General features: G+C 36.1%; 2 protein-coding genes across 2 annotated transcripts; both read right to left on the reverse strand.

Moving 5' to 3' along the window:
* Positions 1-423: 423 nt before the first annotated feature.
* LOC111789846 (probable 3-beta-hydroxysteroid-Delta(8),Delta(7)-isomerase) lies at positions 424-3,540 on the reverse strand. Its single transcript, XM_023670553.1, has 4 exons — positions 3,325-3,540; positions 1,392-1,532; positions 1,184-1,292; positions 424-954 (listed from the first exon to the last, which is right to left on the reverse strand). The coding sequence occupies exons 1-4, from the start codon at positions 3,476-3,478 to the stop codon at positions 690-692; spliced, it is 669 nt and encodes a 222-aa protein (XP_023526321.1). The 5' UTR covers positions 3,479-3,540; the 3' UTR covers positions 424-689.
* A 1,778-nt stretch (positions 3,541-5,318) lies between these two features.
* LOC111791731 (potassium transporter 5) lies at positions 5,319-11,039 on the reverse strand. Its single transcript, XM_023673202.1, has 8 exons — positions 10,902-11,039; positions 10,028-10,496; positions 9,030-9,068; positions 8,560-8,820; positions 8,381-8,433; positions 7,802-7,916; positions 6,665-7,442; positions 5,319-5,853 (listed from the first exon to the last, which is right to left on the reverse strand). The coding sequence occupies exons 1-8, from the start codon at positions 11,037-11,039 to the stop codon at positions 5,319-5,321; spliced, it is 2,388 nt and encodes a 795-aa protein (XP_023528970.1).
* Between the last annotated feature and the right edge of the window lie 4,533 nt (positions 11,040-15,572).

Below are 15,572 nucleotides of genomic sequence, written 5' to 3' on the forward strand. Positions count from 1 at the left end.
TGTATTTCACGTTTTACTTTACCTCACCAGGTTGGCTTTGGTGTGTTTTAGATTGCAACTCTTCATTATTTCAAGAGGAATGAAAGGTTGGCATCCCACCTAAGAAGTAAACATTTGAATTGCCTTTAACTTCTTTTAGGGTTGTGCTTATTTGATCGAGTATATACTAGTAGCTTTCTTTCTTAGCATTTCAATAAGACCCTAAACTTAGTAGAAGTCTATTCATACTCCAGATGACTTTGTATCCGTCCAAACAAATACAAAAAACAATCATGTATTCAATACTACGATCCCTATATTAAAAGATCTACTACTAACGACACTCCTACAACCACTCGGTACCTTCTCTACTCATATAGAGTACACTCGATGGATACAAGCATACAGTTCTTCTGCAAAACAAATTTGGCATACAATAGCAAATATCTAAGAAATGCTTTACCTTTACGCTAAAAAGATGATGAAATAACCTACAACAAACTCGAATCGACATCGTCAATTTAACACCCCAAGAAAGCATAATCAACAAACCCAAACTTCGTGTAAATGTTCAAATTTCACGAGTGTCTCGTTTTCTGAATGTCACACGACAATAACTTAGATTACAATACAACAAGAATCTTGTGTACTATCTAATCTATTATTTTCCATGGATCCAAAGGGGTAGACGTCATAATATGGATCACTTCTTAGGGAACTTTGGTTTTCTTGTGGCTTTCACTGCTCATAGCAATACAAATTTTCTTCCAACACCGGATAGCGATAAGCGAAGGAATAAGAATCCAGAAGGAATTTAACAATACGTAGTATAAATAGTAATAAATTGGGGATGAAGAAAAATTATCACCATCCAACAGAGCAGTTATGTAGTACATGAAAGTTCCATATAGCTGTCCCAATGATATGGCGAACTGCAGTATGTAACTGTACGACTTGTCTGTAGCTATTGCATACCTGCGAATTATACACAGCCCAACAAATTTGTTGATGAATGGCTAATTATGAACAGAAAGTTCAAATGTAATTCCTTATATGTATAGCATTTCAAAATTCTTTAGTTTAGATTTTATTAGCTAGTGTTACCTCTTTTGTATTTTCTTTGTATCATAACTTCTTGTATCTTAGTTATTTAGAAATTGATTAACTATTCTCTCCCAAAACCACACAGATGATAAATTCTTACACTGCTAAGATGCAAGCTGGACCCTCTAAAACAGCAGTCAGTCCTTCAAGACTGACAATCGCAGAGTCCCGAGTTGCGTATCGAGAATCTCCCTTGCTGTATTCTTTCCCTGGTAAGTAGTGCACATGAACATTATTAGAGGAGCATCCATACAGCCCTTCCAGTACCACAGCTAGGGTAACAAAGAAAGTGAATTAAATTAACTTACAAACTTCAGCAAGGTAAGAACTGTCCTTGTAAAATTCTGGAGAGAAAACAAAGTAACCCTCGAGAACAATGTGGGTAAGGCCCGTAAATATCCACCAGCACATGAGCAGCCTCTCAATCTTTGTTTTTTTGGGAAGTCGTCCTGTTATAAGGGGGAAATGAAGATAAAGCAACAAGCATAGAACCTTTTCGAAACAGCTCTAAGAACTACAGTTTTTTCCATTACTAAATTCAGATAAAAAGAAATAGATAAAGATGGAGAGAACACGTGTACAAACACCACGGAAGGGAACATAAAAAAAACACAGGGTGCAATAGGAAAGCAAAATATGTCATAGCTTGCAACATAAGTGCTTGTACAACACTCTACCTACACTAAGGAAAATATGTGCTTGTAGAATACTCTACCTACACTGAGTGTTTGAATATAGTGCCCATTATCAGGTGTTTCATACTTCAATAGGAAAAAAACACAGGGTGCAATAGGAAAGCAAAATATGTCATAGCTTGCAACATAAGTGCTTGTACAACACTCTACCTACACTAAGGAAAATATGTGCTTGTAGAATACTCTACCTACACTGAGTGTTTGAATATAGTGCCCATTATCAGGTGTTTCATACTTCAATAGGAAAAAAACACAGGGTGCAATAGGAAAGCAAACTATGTCCTAGCTTGCAACATAAGTGCTTATACAACACTCTACCTACACTAAGTGTTCGATTATAGTGCCCATTATCAGGTGTTTCATACTTCAATCATGGTGTTAGGATCTAGTGTTTGTACAACATTCTACCTACACTAAGGAAAAAAGTGGAACCATTGGGGAGGGATTGCTCAAGCTACAAGAAAAAACACTTCGAAGGACAAGGACCCCAAAATGAGCATCCTTACTATCTGCACTAAAGAGAAAAAGATCCATTTGTGGACAACATCTTCATCAATATTCTTCTAGACTTGAAAAGATTCAATTTCGAGCACAAATGTAGTGGAACTAATTTGATAGGAACCAAAAATTGGACAGGTTAATTGAAATATTATATTGATATTAGACAAATTACAAGGTTCCAAGCTCTACGAGAGGCCTAGGACTCTTTCCAAAACTATACAAATCTGCCTCTCTCTCACTCTCTCACTCTCAACCCACTATATCCATAACCACTCAACACAAACAAACTTACAAGCTAATCACGAATATCCAAATAGTAATCTTAGCATTAACATTTCATCCTCATAGCATTTCTGAAATCTAGATAAATTTATGTTCATCATTAGTAGAAAGTGTATGGATGAATGATTGTTTAGAGAAAGGGGAGTATGCATAACCAAAGGAAATATCAAGAGTTTAAATCTAAAATAGATATTGTATCGTATCAAAATTAACCAATCAAATGAAGTCAAACGCGGATTGACAGAACCATAAATGGCCAAATAGATTTCAGTTTGCTACATGTTTCATTCTTTCACACTCAGGTATAATCAAAGACATCCTCGCTTAGTCCGTCCCATCAGTATTCCCTTTCTAAAGCAATCATCTAAACCAAAAGACAATAGCACAAGTTAAGGAGTAGGAAGGCAAGGCGTCTATCCGTTTAACAGATCTCGATCCTCTCGAAAAGAATAATTGAACGAGACACAGATTTGAATTTTTACATCGGTTTCACCGCCAGCCTTCGGATTCAGCAAAGACATTCAATAGAATTCTTGGAGGACACGAAAAACATAGAATATTTGAAATTGTTTGATTTTGCTTCCAATTACTTCACTCAACAAGTGACCTCTAACAAGTGGACAGAAATCCAATACAACAACAAACTACGGATTATGAAAACCATCGGTCTTCTTCTCCAGCAAGAAATCAAGCAGAATTCGCAGCGCATAAAACATAATCCAAAAAACGACAGTAAATATCAAAGTAAGAGATGAAAGCATACCGGAAAGAGTCCAGAGCAGCAAAGTGATAAAGAGAGAAGAAAGGAGATAAACGCCGAGAATAGTAGTGAGGGGTAGTGAAATAGGAACATATCCGGGGAGTTCCAGATCTGTGGGTGCGTAGGGATGCCGAGCAGCTTCAGATTCCCCCGCCATTGGCGACTTTCTTTTTCCTCTGGTTTCAAGTTTGACCAAATGAACTCCCTGTCCAGTCTGAAACCACTCCCACCATTATATATATATATATACCTGGAACCTGATAGATGATTTTTAAGTAAATAACTTTTTTTTTTTTATTATTATTATTATTATTATTTAAGGAAATTATTATTTATTTATTAGCTAAAAAATTTAAAATGAATAAAACTTTGAAAATTTAGGAATTATTTAGTATAATCTCTTAAGCTATATCATTAATTTATTAAAATAAAAATAAAAGTGAAGACCAATTTTTATTTATTTTTAAGTTTGAAGCGTAAAATATAAAATTTTAAAATTTGTGGATAAAATAGAATGAATTGGAGAGTTAATAAAATAAATTCACCAAAAAAAAAAAATAAATTAAACTTTAATATCATTTAATAAAATATTAACATAATTAATTAAACATAGAATAATAGTTTTTTTTTCTTTCTAGAAGTGTCCTATTTTTAGGCATGATTAATTTCATTAAATTACATTTATACTGTATTATTTTTTAATTAAAATTATTGCGTAGTTTTCAAAAGTTTTGTTCATCTCTCTAACTGATGTGGGATCTAACAATCCACCACTCATCGTCCTCGCTGACACATTGCTCAGTATCTGGCTTTGATACCATTTGTAACAAGCCCACCGCTAGTAAATATTGTCCACTTTGGCCTATTGTCTTCAGCCTCACGATATTAAAATGCGTCAACTAGGGAGATGTTTTCACACCCTTATAATAAATGTTTCGTTCTTCTCTCTAATTGATATGGGATCTCATAGAATTGTTATTTAACTTTAGAATAAAACTCGACTTAATTGGTGAAAAAGTAGATCCATTAGTATTCATTTGATGTAGTTAAATTATGATAAATATTATTAATGGAAGTAACCAAATCATTTAGTGTTCATAAATGGGTTCAATTAGTCATTAATGTATTTTTTTTAAAATTAAATATATTATTAAATGAATATAGGTAATTTAGGTATGGGATGTGAAAAGAAGTTGAGCGACTACCATCATGTTTGGTTTATTTATGAACAGGAAGATATGAGCGATCTTGATAATATGATGACTAAAATGCGTATGAACCTTTCTTTTTCAATTGAGCATTTTGGGAATTTTACTGAACATGCATATGAAGCATGTCAAAAGGACTCGTGTTAGTTTATGAGGATAGTTTTCATTCTTAGATGCCTCACATAAGTAATCTAACCATGTTGTAGGGAAATGTCGGGGTCATTAAGTGTCTAAGTGTCGCACTCTTATATGTCTCACGTAAGTAATGTAACCATATCGTGGGAAAATGTCGGGGCCATTAGATGTCTAGGTGTCACACTCTTAGATGCCTCACGTAAGTAATGTAACCATGTCGTAGGAAAATATTAGGGTTATTAGGTGTCGCACTCTTATCCTCACGTAAGTAACATAACCGTGTACCAGGAAAATGTCGGGTCATTAGGTGTCACTCTTTTAGATGCCTCACACACAAATGTCGGGATCATTAGGTATCGAACCCAAATTTTGAATCCTTATTTAAATCTGATATACATGAAACAATTAGTACTACATATATAAATTATCCTTGATGGGTACTCATCGATTCGAGAACTCTTCTCAATTAAAGCAGAAGAAAACCAAGATAGGTACTCATCGTCTCGAGAGTCTGTTTCTTATGAACAACCGACCAACAATCCAACCGTACCATAAAAACTTTTTTCAACACACACAAGTACAACGTAATATACATATATTCCAACAAAAAACCAACTTAAAACCTTAAAACATACGAACAACACACTGTTCTTGTCATATTTCATAAGTCATTCCAACCCTTAGAAGCCTGGTACGAGGAATCTCAAGAATATTCTCCCCTTGCCTAAAGTTCTTCCTCAAGAAACTATAGGCATAATTCACCACTATCTTCTTAAACAGTGAAGATTCTGGCTCAGCCACCACCTCTGCTTCTCCCAACAGATAAACCACGCCTTTCTCCATTGCTTTCTCTACGAACTGCATCTCTTCTTCTACTGCCCCTCCCGCAGCTATGGCGTTCGATGAGTGCCTCGATTTTGAAGCGTTGAACGACTGAATGGACCCCGATGAGCGCTGTGACTGGCTCGCTACTTCCGCTGCAGTTCCTTCGACGTGCACTGTTGCTGCAGATGAAGAAGAGGGTTTTGCTTTTGTTGGTTCTATTTTGCCTGAGTGGCTCTGGTTTGAGGTTGGCTCTAATGGGATCCCTTCCAGCATTATGTGTTCTTGGCGTATGAATTCTTTCAAACTGTCCACCAGCTGCCGCTCGAACTCGGCTGATCCGGTGATCACGTCTTTGTATCCATATCTGCATCGCAATTTAGGAATCAAAACCCGAATGCTACGAACGGATGAATCTAAGTTTAATGATAATTTTGTTGAGGATTGTTGGTGGGAAGTCTCAGGTTGGCTAATTAAGGGGTTGATCATGGGTAAAGAGGACAATATCTGTTAGCGGTGGGCAGTGGGCTTGAGCTGTTACAAATGGTATTAGAGTCAGACACGGGACAGTGTGCCAACGAGAACACTGGCCCCTAAGGGGGTGGATTATGAGATCCCATATCGTTTGGAGAGGGGAACCAAACATTGTTTATAAAGGTGTGAAAACCTCTCCCTGGCTAACGCGTTTTAAAACCTTGAGGATAAGCCCGAAAGAAAAAACTGAAAGAGACACTGTTAGCGGTGGGCCTGAGCTATGAGTCTAAGGAATACATCTCCATTAGTATGAGGTATTTTGGGAAGTCCAAAGCAAAGTCATAAGAGCTTATGATCAAAGTGAACAATATCATACCATTACGGAGAGTCGTGGTTCCTAACACGATATCAGAGCCATATCAATAAAATCCTCAAATGTTGAACAAAGAAGTTGGGACCCTCAAAAGTGTAGTGAAAAGTGACTCAAGTGTCGAACAAAGGGTGTACTTTGTTCGAGGGCTCCAGAGAAAGGAGTCGAACCTCAATTAAGGAGAGACTGTTCGAGGGCTCCATTGGTCTCAGGGGAGGCTCTATGGTGTATTTTGTTCGAGAGGAGGATTATTGAGGATTGATGGTGAGGAGTCCCGTATTTGCTAATTCAGGGGTTGATCATGGGTTTATAAGTAAGCATTAGCATAACATACCTGACCACACACCGAAACATTCGATACTCCCTCGGCTCCACGTGCCGAAACAAAAACCGCTCCTTGGGCTCGACTTTGCTGATCGGAATGGACTTGATGGAGACGAAGACGATGACAGAATGAACCGAGGGAATGCTGGAAATGAAGTGAGGGAAGATAGGAGGAATACCCTGAACCAACTCGGAGTAGAGAAGGCCAATTCCAGGAATTCGGTTGACATTAGGGTTACAAGCCAACTCGGTTATGTAGCCAGAGGAGACCTTGTTTTTGAGCTCGAAAACGTATCTCTCCCTATGAACATAGTGCCAAACGATCATGACAGCCATGAGGAAAAGAGCAAGGACGAGGGGGAGAAACCCTCCTTGAGTGAACTTATAGAGGACGGATGAGAAGTAGAGAAGCTCGATGGAGCCGAAGACGAGAAGGAACAAAGCGATCCACCAAATGCTGGTTTTCCAAATGACGATCATGATGAGAGAAACCATGCCAGTGGTCATGATCATGACGGTGACGACGGCGATGCCGTAAGCGTGGCCGATGTTCTCCGTGGTTTGGAAGGCAGCGCTGACGATGACACAAGCCAACATTAGAAGGTAATTGATCTCCGGGATGTAGACTTGGCCTTCGTACTTGTGTGAAGTATGGACGACTTTAACTCTGGGGAAGCAGCCTAAAGACAAGGACTGTGATATTATTGCAAATGCTCCTGAGATCATTGCTTGGCTTGCTATGATTGATGCCGCCACCGCAACTACGAACGTTGGCCAGTACAAAGGACCTACAGCCATTCAGAGGAATTAGTTGAGAAATTAGTAGGGTTTAGGGTTTACAGGTTTAGGGTTTAGGGTTTCCCTCAAGGTTTTCACACCCTTGTAAACAATATCGGTGTCCACCCCTTTCGGGGTTCAGCGTACTCACTAGCACATCATTCAGTGTCTGGCTCTGGTGCCATTTGAAATAGTACAAGCACACTTCACTCAAGATTTTTAAAATGGGTCGGCTAGGAAAATGTTTTCACACCCTTGTAAAAAATGCTTTTCGTTTCGTTCTCCAACCAATGTAGGATCTCACGTGTTATCTCGTCATTTTATTAACCATTTATGANAAAAAAAAACTTAAATGAAGTAAGCAGCTGACCTGGAATTGAATCGTAGAAAGTATTGCCGACGTGGCCCGGGAATTTTCTTAGATATGCAGCTTGCCCACTGTAGGCAGCTATCAAAGCAGGGAATACGATAGAACCGAAACTAATCTGCAAAATTGTAAATTACAAGTTTAATTTAGATCTGATCTTTCGAATCAATTCGGACTACACAACACAAACCATAAATATTGGGTTGAATTATATATTTTTTCAGTTGGTTGAATTTTCGAAAAACCCAGAATTCGGGTCAATTCACGGGTTGACTTTTTTCTTTTTTGCCAGGTCAACCTAGAAACACAGTTTACAACCCAACCCTATTTTTGACATTTGTCACACTAACGTGTTATGACTTGTAATTTTAGTTATTAATATACAAATAATTAAAAGAAAAAGAACAACCAGACAATCTAACTCAACACAACCCAAAACAGAGAGTTGGGTTGTGAACTCTATTTGGTTTCTTCGGGTCATCAACACAATCAATCCAAAAATTCGAGTTTGTCTAACAGATTTCTCAAACCCAACCCAACCCAACCCAACTCAATCTGTACAGCCCTGATCTAGTCGCTTACCTGAATAGCCCGGACATTAAAGTGACCCAAATCGGCAAACATGGCTTCAGTTCCTATACACCATATGAACATGAATTCAAAACTTAGGAAAATTAGTCAAAGGAGTGACAAAAAAGTCAACAAAAGTAGAGAGAGAGAGAGAGAGAGAGAGAGAGAGAGAGAGAGAGAGAGAGAAGGACCTGTAATGCAAAGAAAAACTCCACCAAGGGAAACCCAAGCTTGGCTGCCATTTCTTTTGAAGTAATCAAAGATATATTTAGGGTTAAAAGCTTTGAGAACGGCAGGGTCATGCTTGAACAAGTTGAAGAGGCCAATGCCACCAATGAATGAAAACCATATAAAGATTATTGGGGCAAACGAGAACCCCACTTTGTCTGTTCCAAATCGTTGAATGCTGAACAGGATCACAAGAATTGCTACTGATATCCCCACAACCGCATCTGTGTACGATTTTAATTCGTCACTTTCCCGAACGATCAAGTTAGCAATATTCATTCGTCGTCGGGTATGTTAAGATACCATCTATTCTTAAAATTAGTTAGCTTTGGACGACTTTTATACTCAAAAGTTTAACGTGATGACATTTTAAATTTATGATTAAATTTGATACTCGACAAACATTAAAAAAAAAAAAAAAAATGGTTTGTACCTGTCCCTAGTGATTTGATTCCACTCACGGCCGAGAGCACTGCACAAATCAAAGAATATTGTTAATTATAGTTAGAATATAGTTAATTATAATTATGTAACGGTTTGCTAATCATTTTGAAATGTCTATGGGACGAGGTGAGATAGAGAATTCTTCCCCGTCAACTTCCTTGTTTCAATCTTTGTTTCTGCAAAATTCTCTATTTATTTTTATAAATAAAATGAAATATTTTTCTCAATTTTTTTCTAATATAAATTTTATTAAAAAAATAAATAAAATATCAGATGTAATAATATTTTGTAATAAAAAATATTATGTATATGTTGTACAGCCCCTGATGGATCCAAATCCAATAAAAAAAAAACATCAATTCATCTCTTTCTTTCCTGTGAGAGAGAACAAATAACATAACTGTTATAAGGGGTGATTTGACAACAAAAGCAACAAAAAATCCGATATAAATATTATTTCCAGTGCTATAGGATACGATTGATTAGTCGATGTTTCAAAATTTAAAGTTGTTCATTAGAACCATATACCGATACCCAAAACTCCCCGAAATGCGTTGAGGCGCAGCAGTTGACTGGACATCCATCTAGGGGTTCGATGCGCGCCGCCACCATAAATTTTAAAATTTTAAAATTTAATATTACAATATAGTCTTAAACCCTAAAATTGAACAAATTTATTCAAATAAACCGAAACTATAAGGACGGGATAAGATGAGATGAGGCAACAAATTGGGTGGAAGATTGGAATATAATCTAATCTCTGGCCTAACTCACGAAAAGAAATCTCTCTCAGATCCAGCTCCTATTCTCTACTCGGAGGCCATGATCAGTAAACATCTCTATTTACAGTTAAAATAAAAAATTTAATTTTTTAATATATACCTCGTTATAACACATATATCTTTAACAAAGAAATGAAAAATTTGAATTCGGGAACAAGAACTAGAACCAGAACAAGAACAAGAACAAAAAGAGTATAACGGATACCTGAGATAGCGGGAGTGAGAACCCCATCTCCAATAACCATGGAAGTCCCAGCAATGGTGAGAAGAAAAAGGGCAACCTTTGCAAACATACTGTTCTCAAGCTTCTCCTTCACTTTCTGAGACCGTCTCAGGTTGGAAGGCACGACCAGCTGGTAATTGGACAGTTCCCTGTCCTCTGGCTGGTCATTTGGAATCAATCCCACTTTCACGTAGCGGCACAGCAGCGAATATAGAGCGAACGTCCCACCGTCGCCGTTGTCATTCGCCCACAACACAATCAAAACGTACTTCAATAATGGAACCAACGCTATGGTGTAGATTATAAGCGACAGAACTCCGATCACGTCCTCCGTGTTGTCGATGCCGTTGCTGAAAGTGCTCGCAAACACGTACAACGGTGATGTTCCGATGTCGCCGTACACTACTCCCATGCTCTGAAACGCCAAGCTCAAAGTCCTTTGCCAATTCACCTAATACCCATAATAATAGATTATCGGGACGATCATGGGTTTATAAACAAGAATTATTATCTTTATTGGTAACGAGACATTTTGACAAAACCAAAAGTAAAGCCATGAAAATTTATACTATTGTTGAGGTTCGTGATTTCTAACATGATATCAAAATCATGCCCTTAACTTAGTCATGTGAATAGAATCTTCAAGTATCGAACAAATGATGTACTTTGTTCGAACGCTCTAGAGAAACGAGTCGAGCCTCAATTGAGGTGAGATTGTTCGTGGGCTCCATAGGCCTCAAAGGAGCTCTATGATACCCTTTGTAGAAGGTTATGCTTAAAATGGACAATATTATACTATTGTGGAGATTCGTGATTCTTAACACTAAATTTAATCTTTTATCTTTAAATTCGTTACCCTATAAGGTTGATGAGCGGTGGCGACCGGAATCCTTCCGGCCTCGAGATTGAGGGAGTCGACACGGCGGAGGGTGGCCCATGAAGGCTTTCGGCTACCCAAGTTGTTGTTGCCTACGCCCACTTTGTCGTCGGCCATTGTCTTTCACTGGCTTGTGTGTGGCTTCTTGTTGTTGGCATTCAAATTTATAATGAACAGAATCAGCTGGAAAAGGCCAAAAAGGCAGTTTTTAGGATTAGTTTAGTAGCAATTATTAGGTTGGATTAGTCATATATTATATGATCATCCAATGAAATTGAAAGTCAACTATATGATTTGATAGATACGTGTTAATTACTCTAATATAAATCTTTGACTTAAAAGGGTTGTGATTCATGGGATGACCTTTGACATACTAGGATTAATAAGTTAAGACATCATTAATTAATCATAAATCATTCTAGGATTCAACGAACTTGCACGAATTTTAAGAAATTATTTGCTTATTTTATTCAAATATATTTTTTTAAAATATTTGTTTTCATGTACCTCCAAAATAAGCGTCCCGAAATGATATTTAACTCCGTTTCTAAAAAATGAAGTTTTCCTAACTCTTTTTAAACTTTTTTTAATATTTTTTTTCTAACTTTTGCTCTTTTCCCTCCCGGGACACTCCATCATGCCTTATTCCTCTTGGTGATGACAATGATGACAAGAACGAGCGAAGTTAGTTCTTGTTCCTTCGAGAAATGTTGTCTGGTGGCAATGTGTGACGTTTTTCCAAACATAGAACGAATTTGGTATAGAGGAAGTGAGACAGTGAGAGAGAACGAGAGTGTGAGGGAATGAGATGAAAAACTCGTGAGAGAGACGTGCATAGAGAGCAAGAGCGAGAAAAGCAAAAATTAACGTGGATCCCCTATATTCTCCATTCCTCCTACCTCATCGTCTCATCCCGTTCCATTTTCCCCATCTACTAGGATTTATCTCCGTGGATTTACAAAGTTGACTTTTTTTTTCTTGCATTCAACAATTATAGGGTGAGAGATCAAATCTTGATACTCTAATCATTGAGCTATGCTCGAGTTAACTCAAAATTGACGATTCTCTACTTGGAAAGATTCTATAATAGCCCAAGCTCACCATTAACAAATATTGTCTGTTTTGGTCCGTTACGTATGGTCGTTAGTCTCGAGGTTTTAAAACGCGTCCACTAGGGAGAGGTTTCTACACCCTTATAAGGAATGTGTTTTCCCCTCTCCAACCTATGTAGGATCTCACAATCCACTCCCTTTGGGAGACCAACGTCTTTTAAAACCGTGAGGTTAACGACGATACGTAACGGACAAAGCGAACAATATCTGCTAGAGGTAGGCTTGAACCGTTACAAATGGTATAAGAGCTAGCTATCAGGCAATGCGAGACACTGATCGGAGTAGCGCTAGACTCTCTCTATAGGAAAAACGTTTTAAAACGGTGAGGTTGACGACGATATATAATAAGTCAAAACAGACAATATGTACATATTTATGTTAAAATTAGAGGAAAAAATATATATTATTTAGTAAAATTTGAAAATGGTATAAAATAAATATAAAAATAGAAAATATAAAAGAAAAACAGACTTGATAAAATAATTTATTTAAAATGTAAAAGTCAAATATGAGAAACATGGAGTCCCCATTTGCTCGCTTTCAAAGCCTCAACGATACGGACAGCAAAAATCATTACCATTAAATTATCATTAAATAATGACAATTATTAACAATAATGCATTTAATTATAACATTTTAATTGGGATTGGAATCTTAATCCAATTAATATGAAATAAATCAGCCACCTAAACTCACCTAAAATTATACCATTTAATTTTCAAAATATTTTTAAAATATCTTTAAATTTTAAATTCTCATTAATATTTTCAAATTATTTTAATTTTTTTATAAAAAAAATACATTTATCATTAATATACACCGCTTGATCATAATATTTTTTGTGACCATTCAACATGTTAGAAGGACTCGTGTTTGTTTATGGGAATAATCTTCAGTCTTAGAAGCAATGAGTAAGTAATGTCGGACCATCAGATGCCGAATCTAGATTTCAAAAATTAAACCGAACGCAGGAGAATGTCGAAGTCATCGTGTACCGAATTAAACTGAACAAAATATACAAATACATGGATTTAATTAGATATTTTGAAATTAAATTAACTAAATTATACGAAATTAAACAAATTAAACGAATTTAAATTCAAACCTACAAAATAAATATTAAAGTAAAAGTCATGATTGTTGGATGTTGGACATGGACAACAAAATTGATTATCATTTATTTTTTTATTAAATTACGCCAATTATTAACAATAATGCATCAATTTGGTAATTTAAATTGGGATTTGGAATGTAATTGGACAAGGGAGTTGAATAATTTAAATATTTATTTAATTTATTTGGTAATTCTTGTTCAACAAATGATATATTATTTGTTTTTAAACAATAATTGCACATTTGTATGAATAAAATATTTAATATTATTGCATAATTAATGATGTCATAAAAACAATTTGTTTAATAATATATGCGGAGAAAGTTAATAATAAAGGCATGGATTTATATGTTCAATTTAGAATAAGAAATGACAACAATGTTGTAACGAAACATCGATGTAAATTTAAGTACGGGAATGAAAACTCTAAACTACATATAGACTACGAAACAGTGCATACTGCTATTTAAGCTTAGTTTTTATGGCTATTCCAGCATCACCGCCATTCGTGCAGAAGTGCTTTACTTTGAACTGAAATATAAAAGTAGCACGTGGTTTGAGTATTTTAAGAAATATTTAGAAGTAACCCTACTATTGAGGTTAGGCAATGCAATCACACACAAACATGATGGATCATATCCGTTTTAAAATAACATAACATGACCTTAAGCTCTTTCTAGTTCGAGCAGGGTTGAATGTGTGGTACTTCTCTACACAGCCCGTGCATGTGGATCTACCAGGCGGCTCATTTACATACCCGTGAACCTGGCTTGTTATATATATATATATGGGTTGAATTGGGAATTTCACCTTCTAGGAACATGCTTAGCATATGCAACCAATTATTAAGGTTATTATATAGAACTATATATATAGTCAACATAATCTAAGTTATTTATTTTATTTATCTCAAAATATTTCAACCATAAATATTATTGAATTTTAAAAATACNAAGTTCGACTTCAATGAAAAATTAAAACGAATCATCCAACTACATATCTTTATGGACCAAGAACTACGAGATAGTCCTATGCTTTCTTGGAATTGAATTTCTTCTTTATTTTAGCGAAAAAAAATTAATAGAAATAATTTTAAATTTAAAAGTGACAAAATGGAACCCATAAAGATTGGTATTTAATATTCCTAACTAAATATTTTTAAATCTCAAAAACTAAAAGAAAAAAAGAAAAAAGAGAAAAAGGGGGAAAAAGAGTTTACTTTCTTATATAATTATTTAATAAATGGACAGGTACGGAAGTTGATCCTAGGATGTCCTGTGGTGTGTACCTAAAAACTTGTTGGTTTTATGTATTTTTTATATTTATTTAAGGAATAAATTCCGAATATCAGCAATATAATCTTTAATTGTAAATAAAAAAATAAATTAAAAAAAAAGTCAATATGTTTTTGTTTCTTTTGTAGACATTTACTCAAAAACCCATGGGTATTCATGGGTATTCGGGTTCGGACTCGGATCAGACCCAAAAATCCAGTCTTGAGCCCACCTTGCCTCTTCCAGTGCCTCTGGCCCACAATCTTGTTTTCGGCCCATTGGCTTCCTTGAGCCCAGAATGCGAGCCCACACCACCATTCCTTTGGGTCGCATGCATCTTCAAGTCTACGTACAAGCTCGGCCCAACCTCAGACGCTCAGCGCTCAAGTCACCCGCGCGCTCCATCAGTATACCCGACCTGCGCACACGCTTGCCCCGTAATTGATCCGTCTACCCCCAACGACCCAACGACCCACGACCCTCAGTCTAAGGCTCGATGTGGCTCCAACTCGGCTCCGACGGTTTATTCGGCTCGGGTTACATGTTTTAAGCCCCGTTCGACATTTTTAGACCATTTCCTACTGCCACATTATATAGCGTATACTTCCGTTCTTATATTTTGCTTTTAGTAGATCTAAGCTTAACCCTATTGATTTCTCGTTTGCTCGAGATTTGAACCGCAATTAAATTTATATGGGTAAGAGTGAATCTTATCTTATGAAATTATGTTCTCAACTTATTACTTGGTCGAATCATTCTACTTGGTAAATCGAGTCTTTCAAATTCATTGTATATGATATCAACTCGAATGTCTCCACATGAATCATGTGGATCAAATCATTCGAACTAGGTCATATCAATAGTATAATCCAACAATTCCAGAGTTTGGTGGTAGGATATATATTATATTAATAACTAAAATCTCATAAACTTCAAATATCAAATACTTACCCGTCACAACACATCAAACATCTGTTACAAACGTTAAACATTCTTAATTTTTTTTTAAAAAATAGGGTAGAGTCGGGTTGCAACTCAATTTTCAAGTGGGTCGGATTAACCCCACAAAAAAAAAAAAAAAAAAAAAAAAAAACAAAAAAAAAAAAAAAAAAAAAAAAAAAAAAAAAAAAAAAAAAAAAAAAAAAAAAAA

Source organism: Cucurbita pepo, chromosome LG03 (assembly GCF_002806865.2).
Source record: "Cucurbita pepo subsp. pepo cultivar mu-cu-16 chromosome LG03, ASM280686v2, whole genome shotgun sequence".
NCBI classification, from domain to species: domain Eukaryota; kingdom Viridiplantae; phylum Streptophyta; class Magnoliopsida; order Cucurbitales; family Cucurbitaceae; genus Cucurbita; species Cucurbita pepo.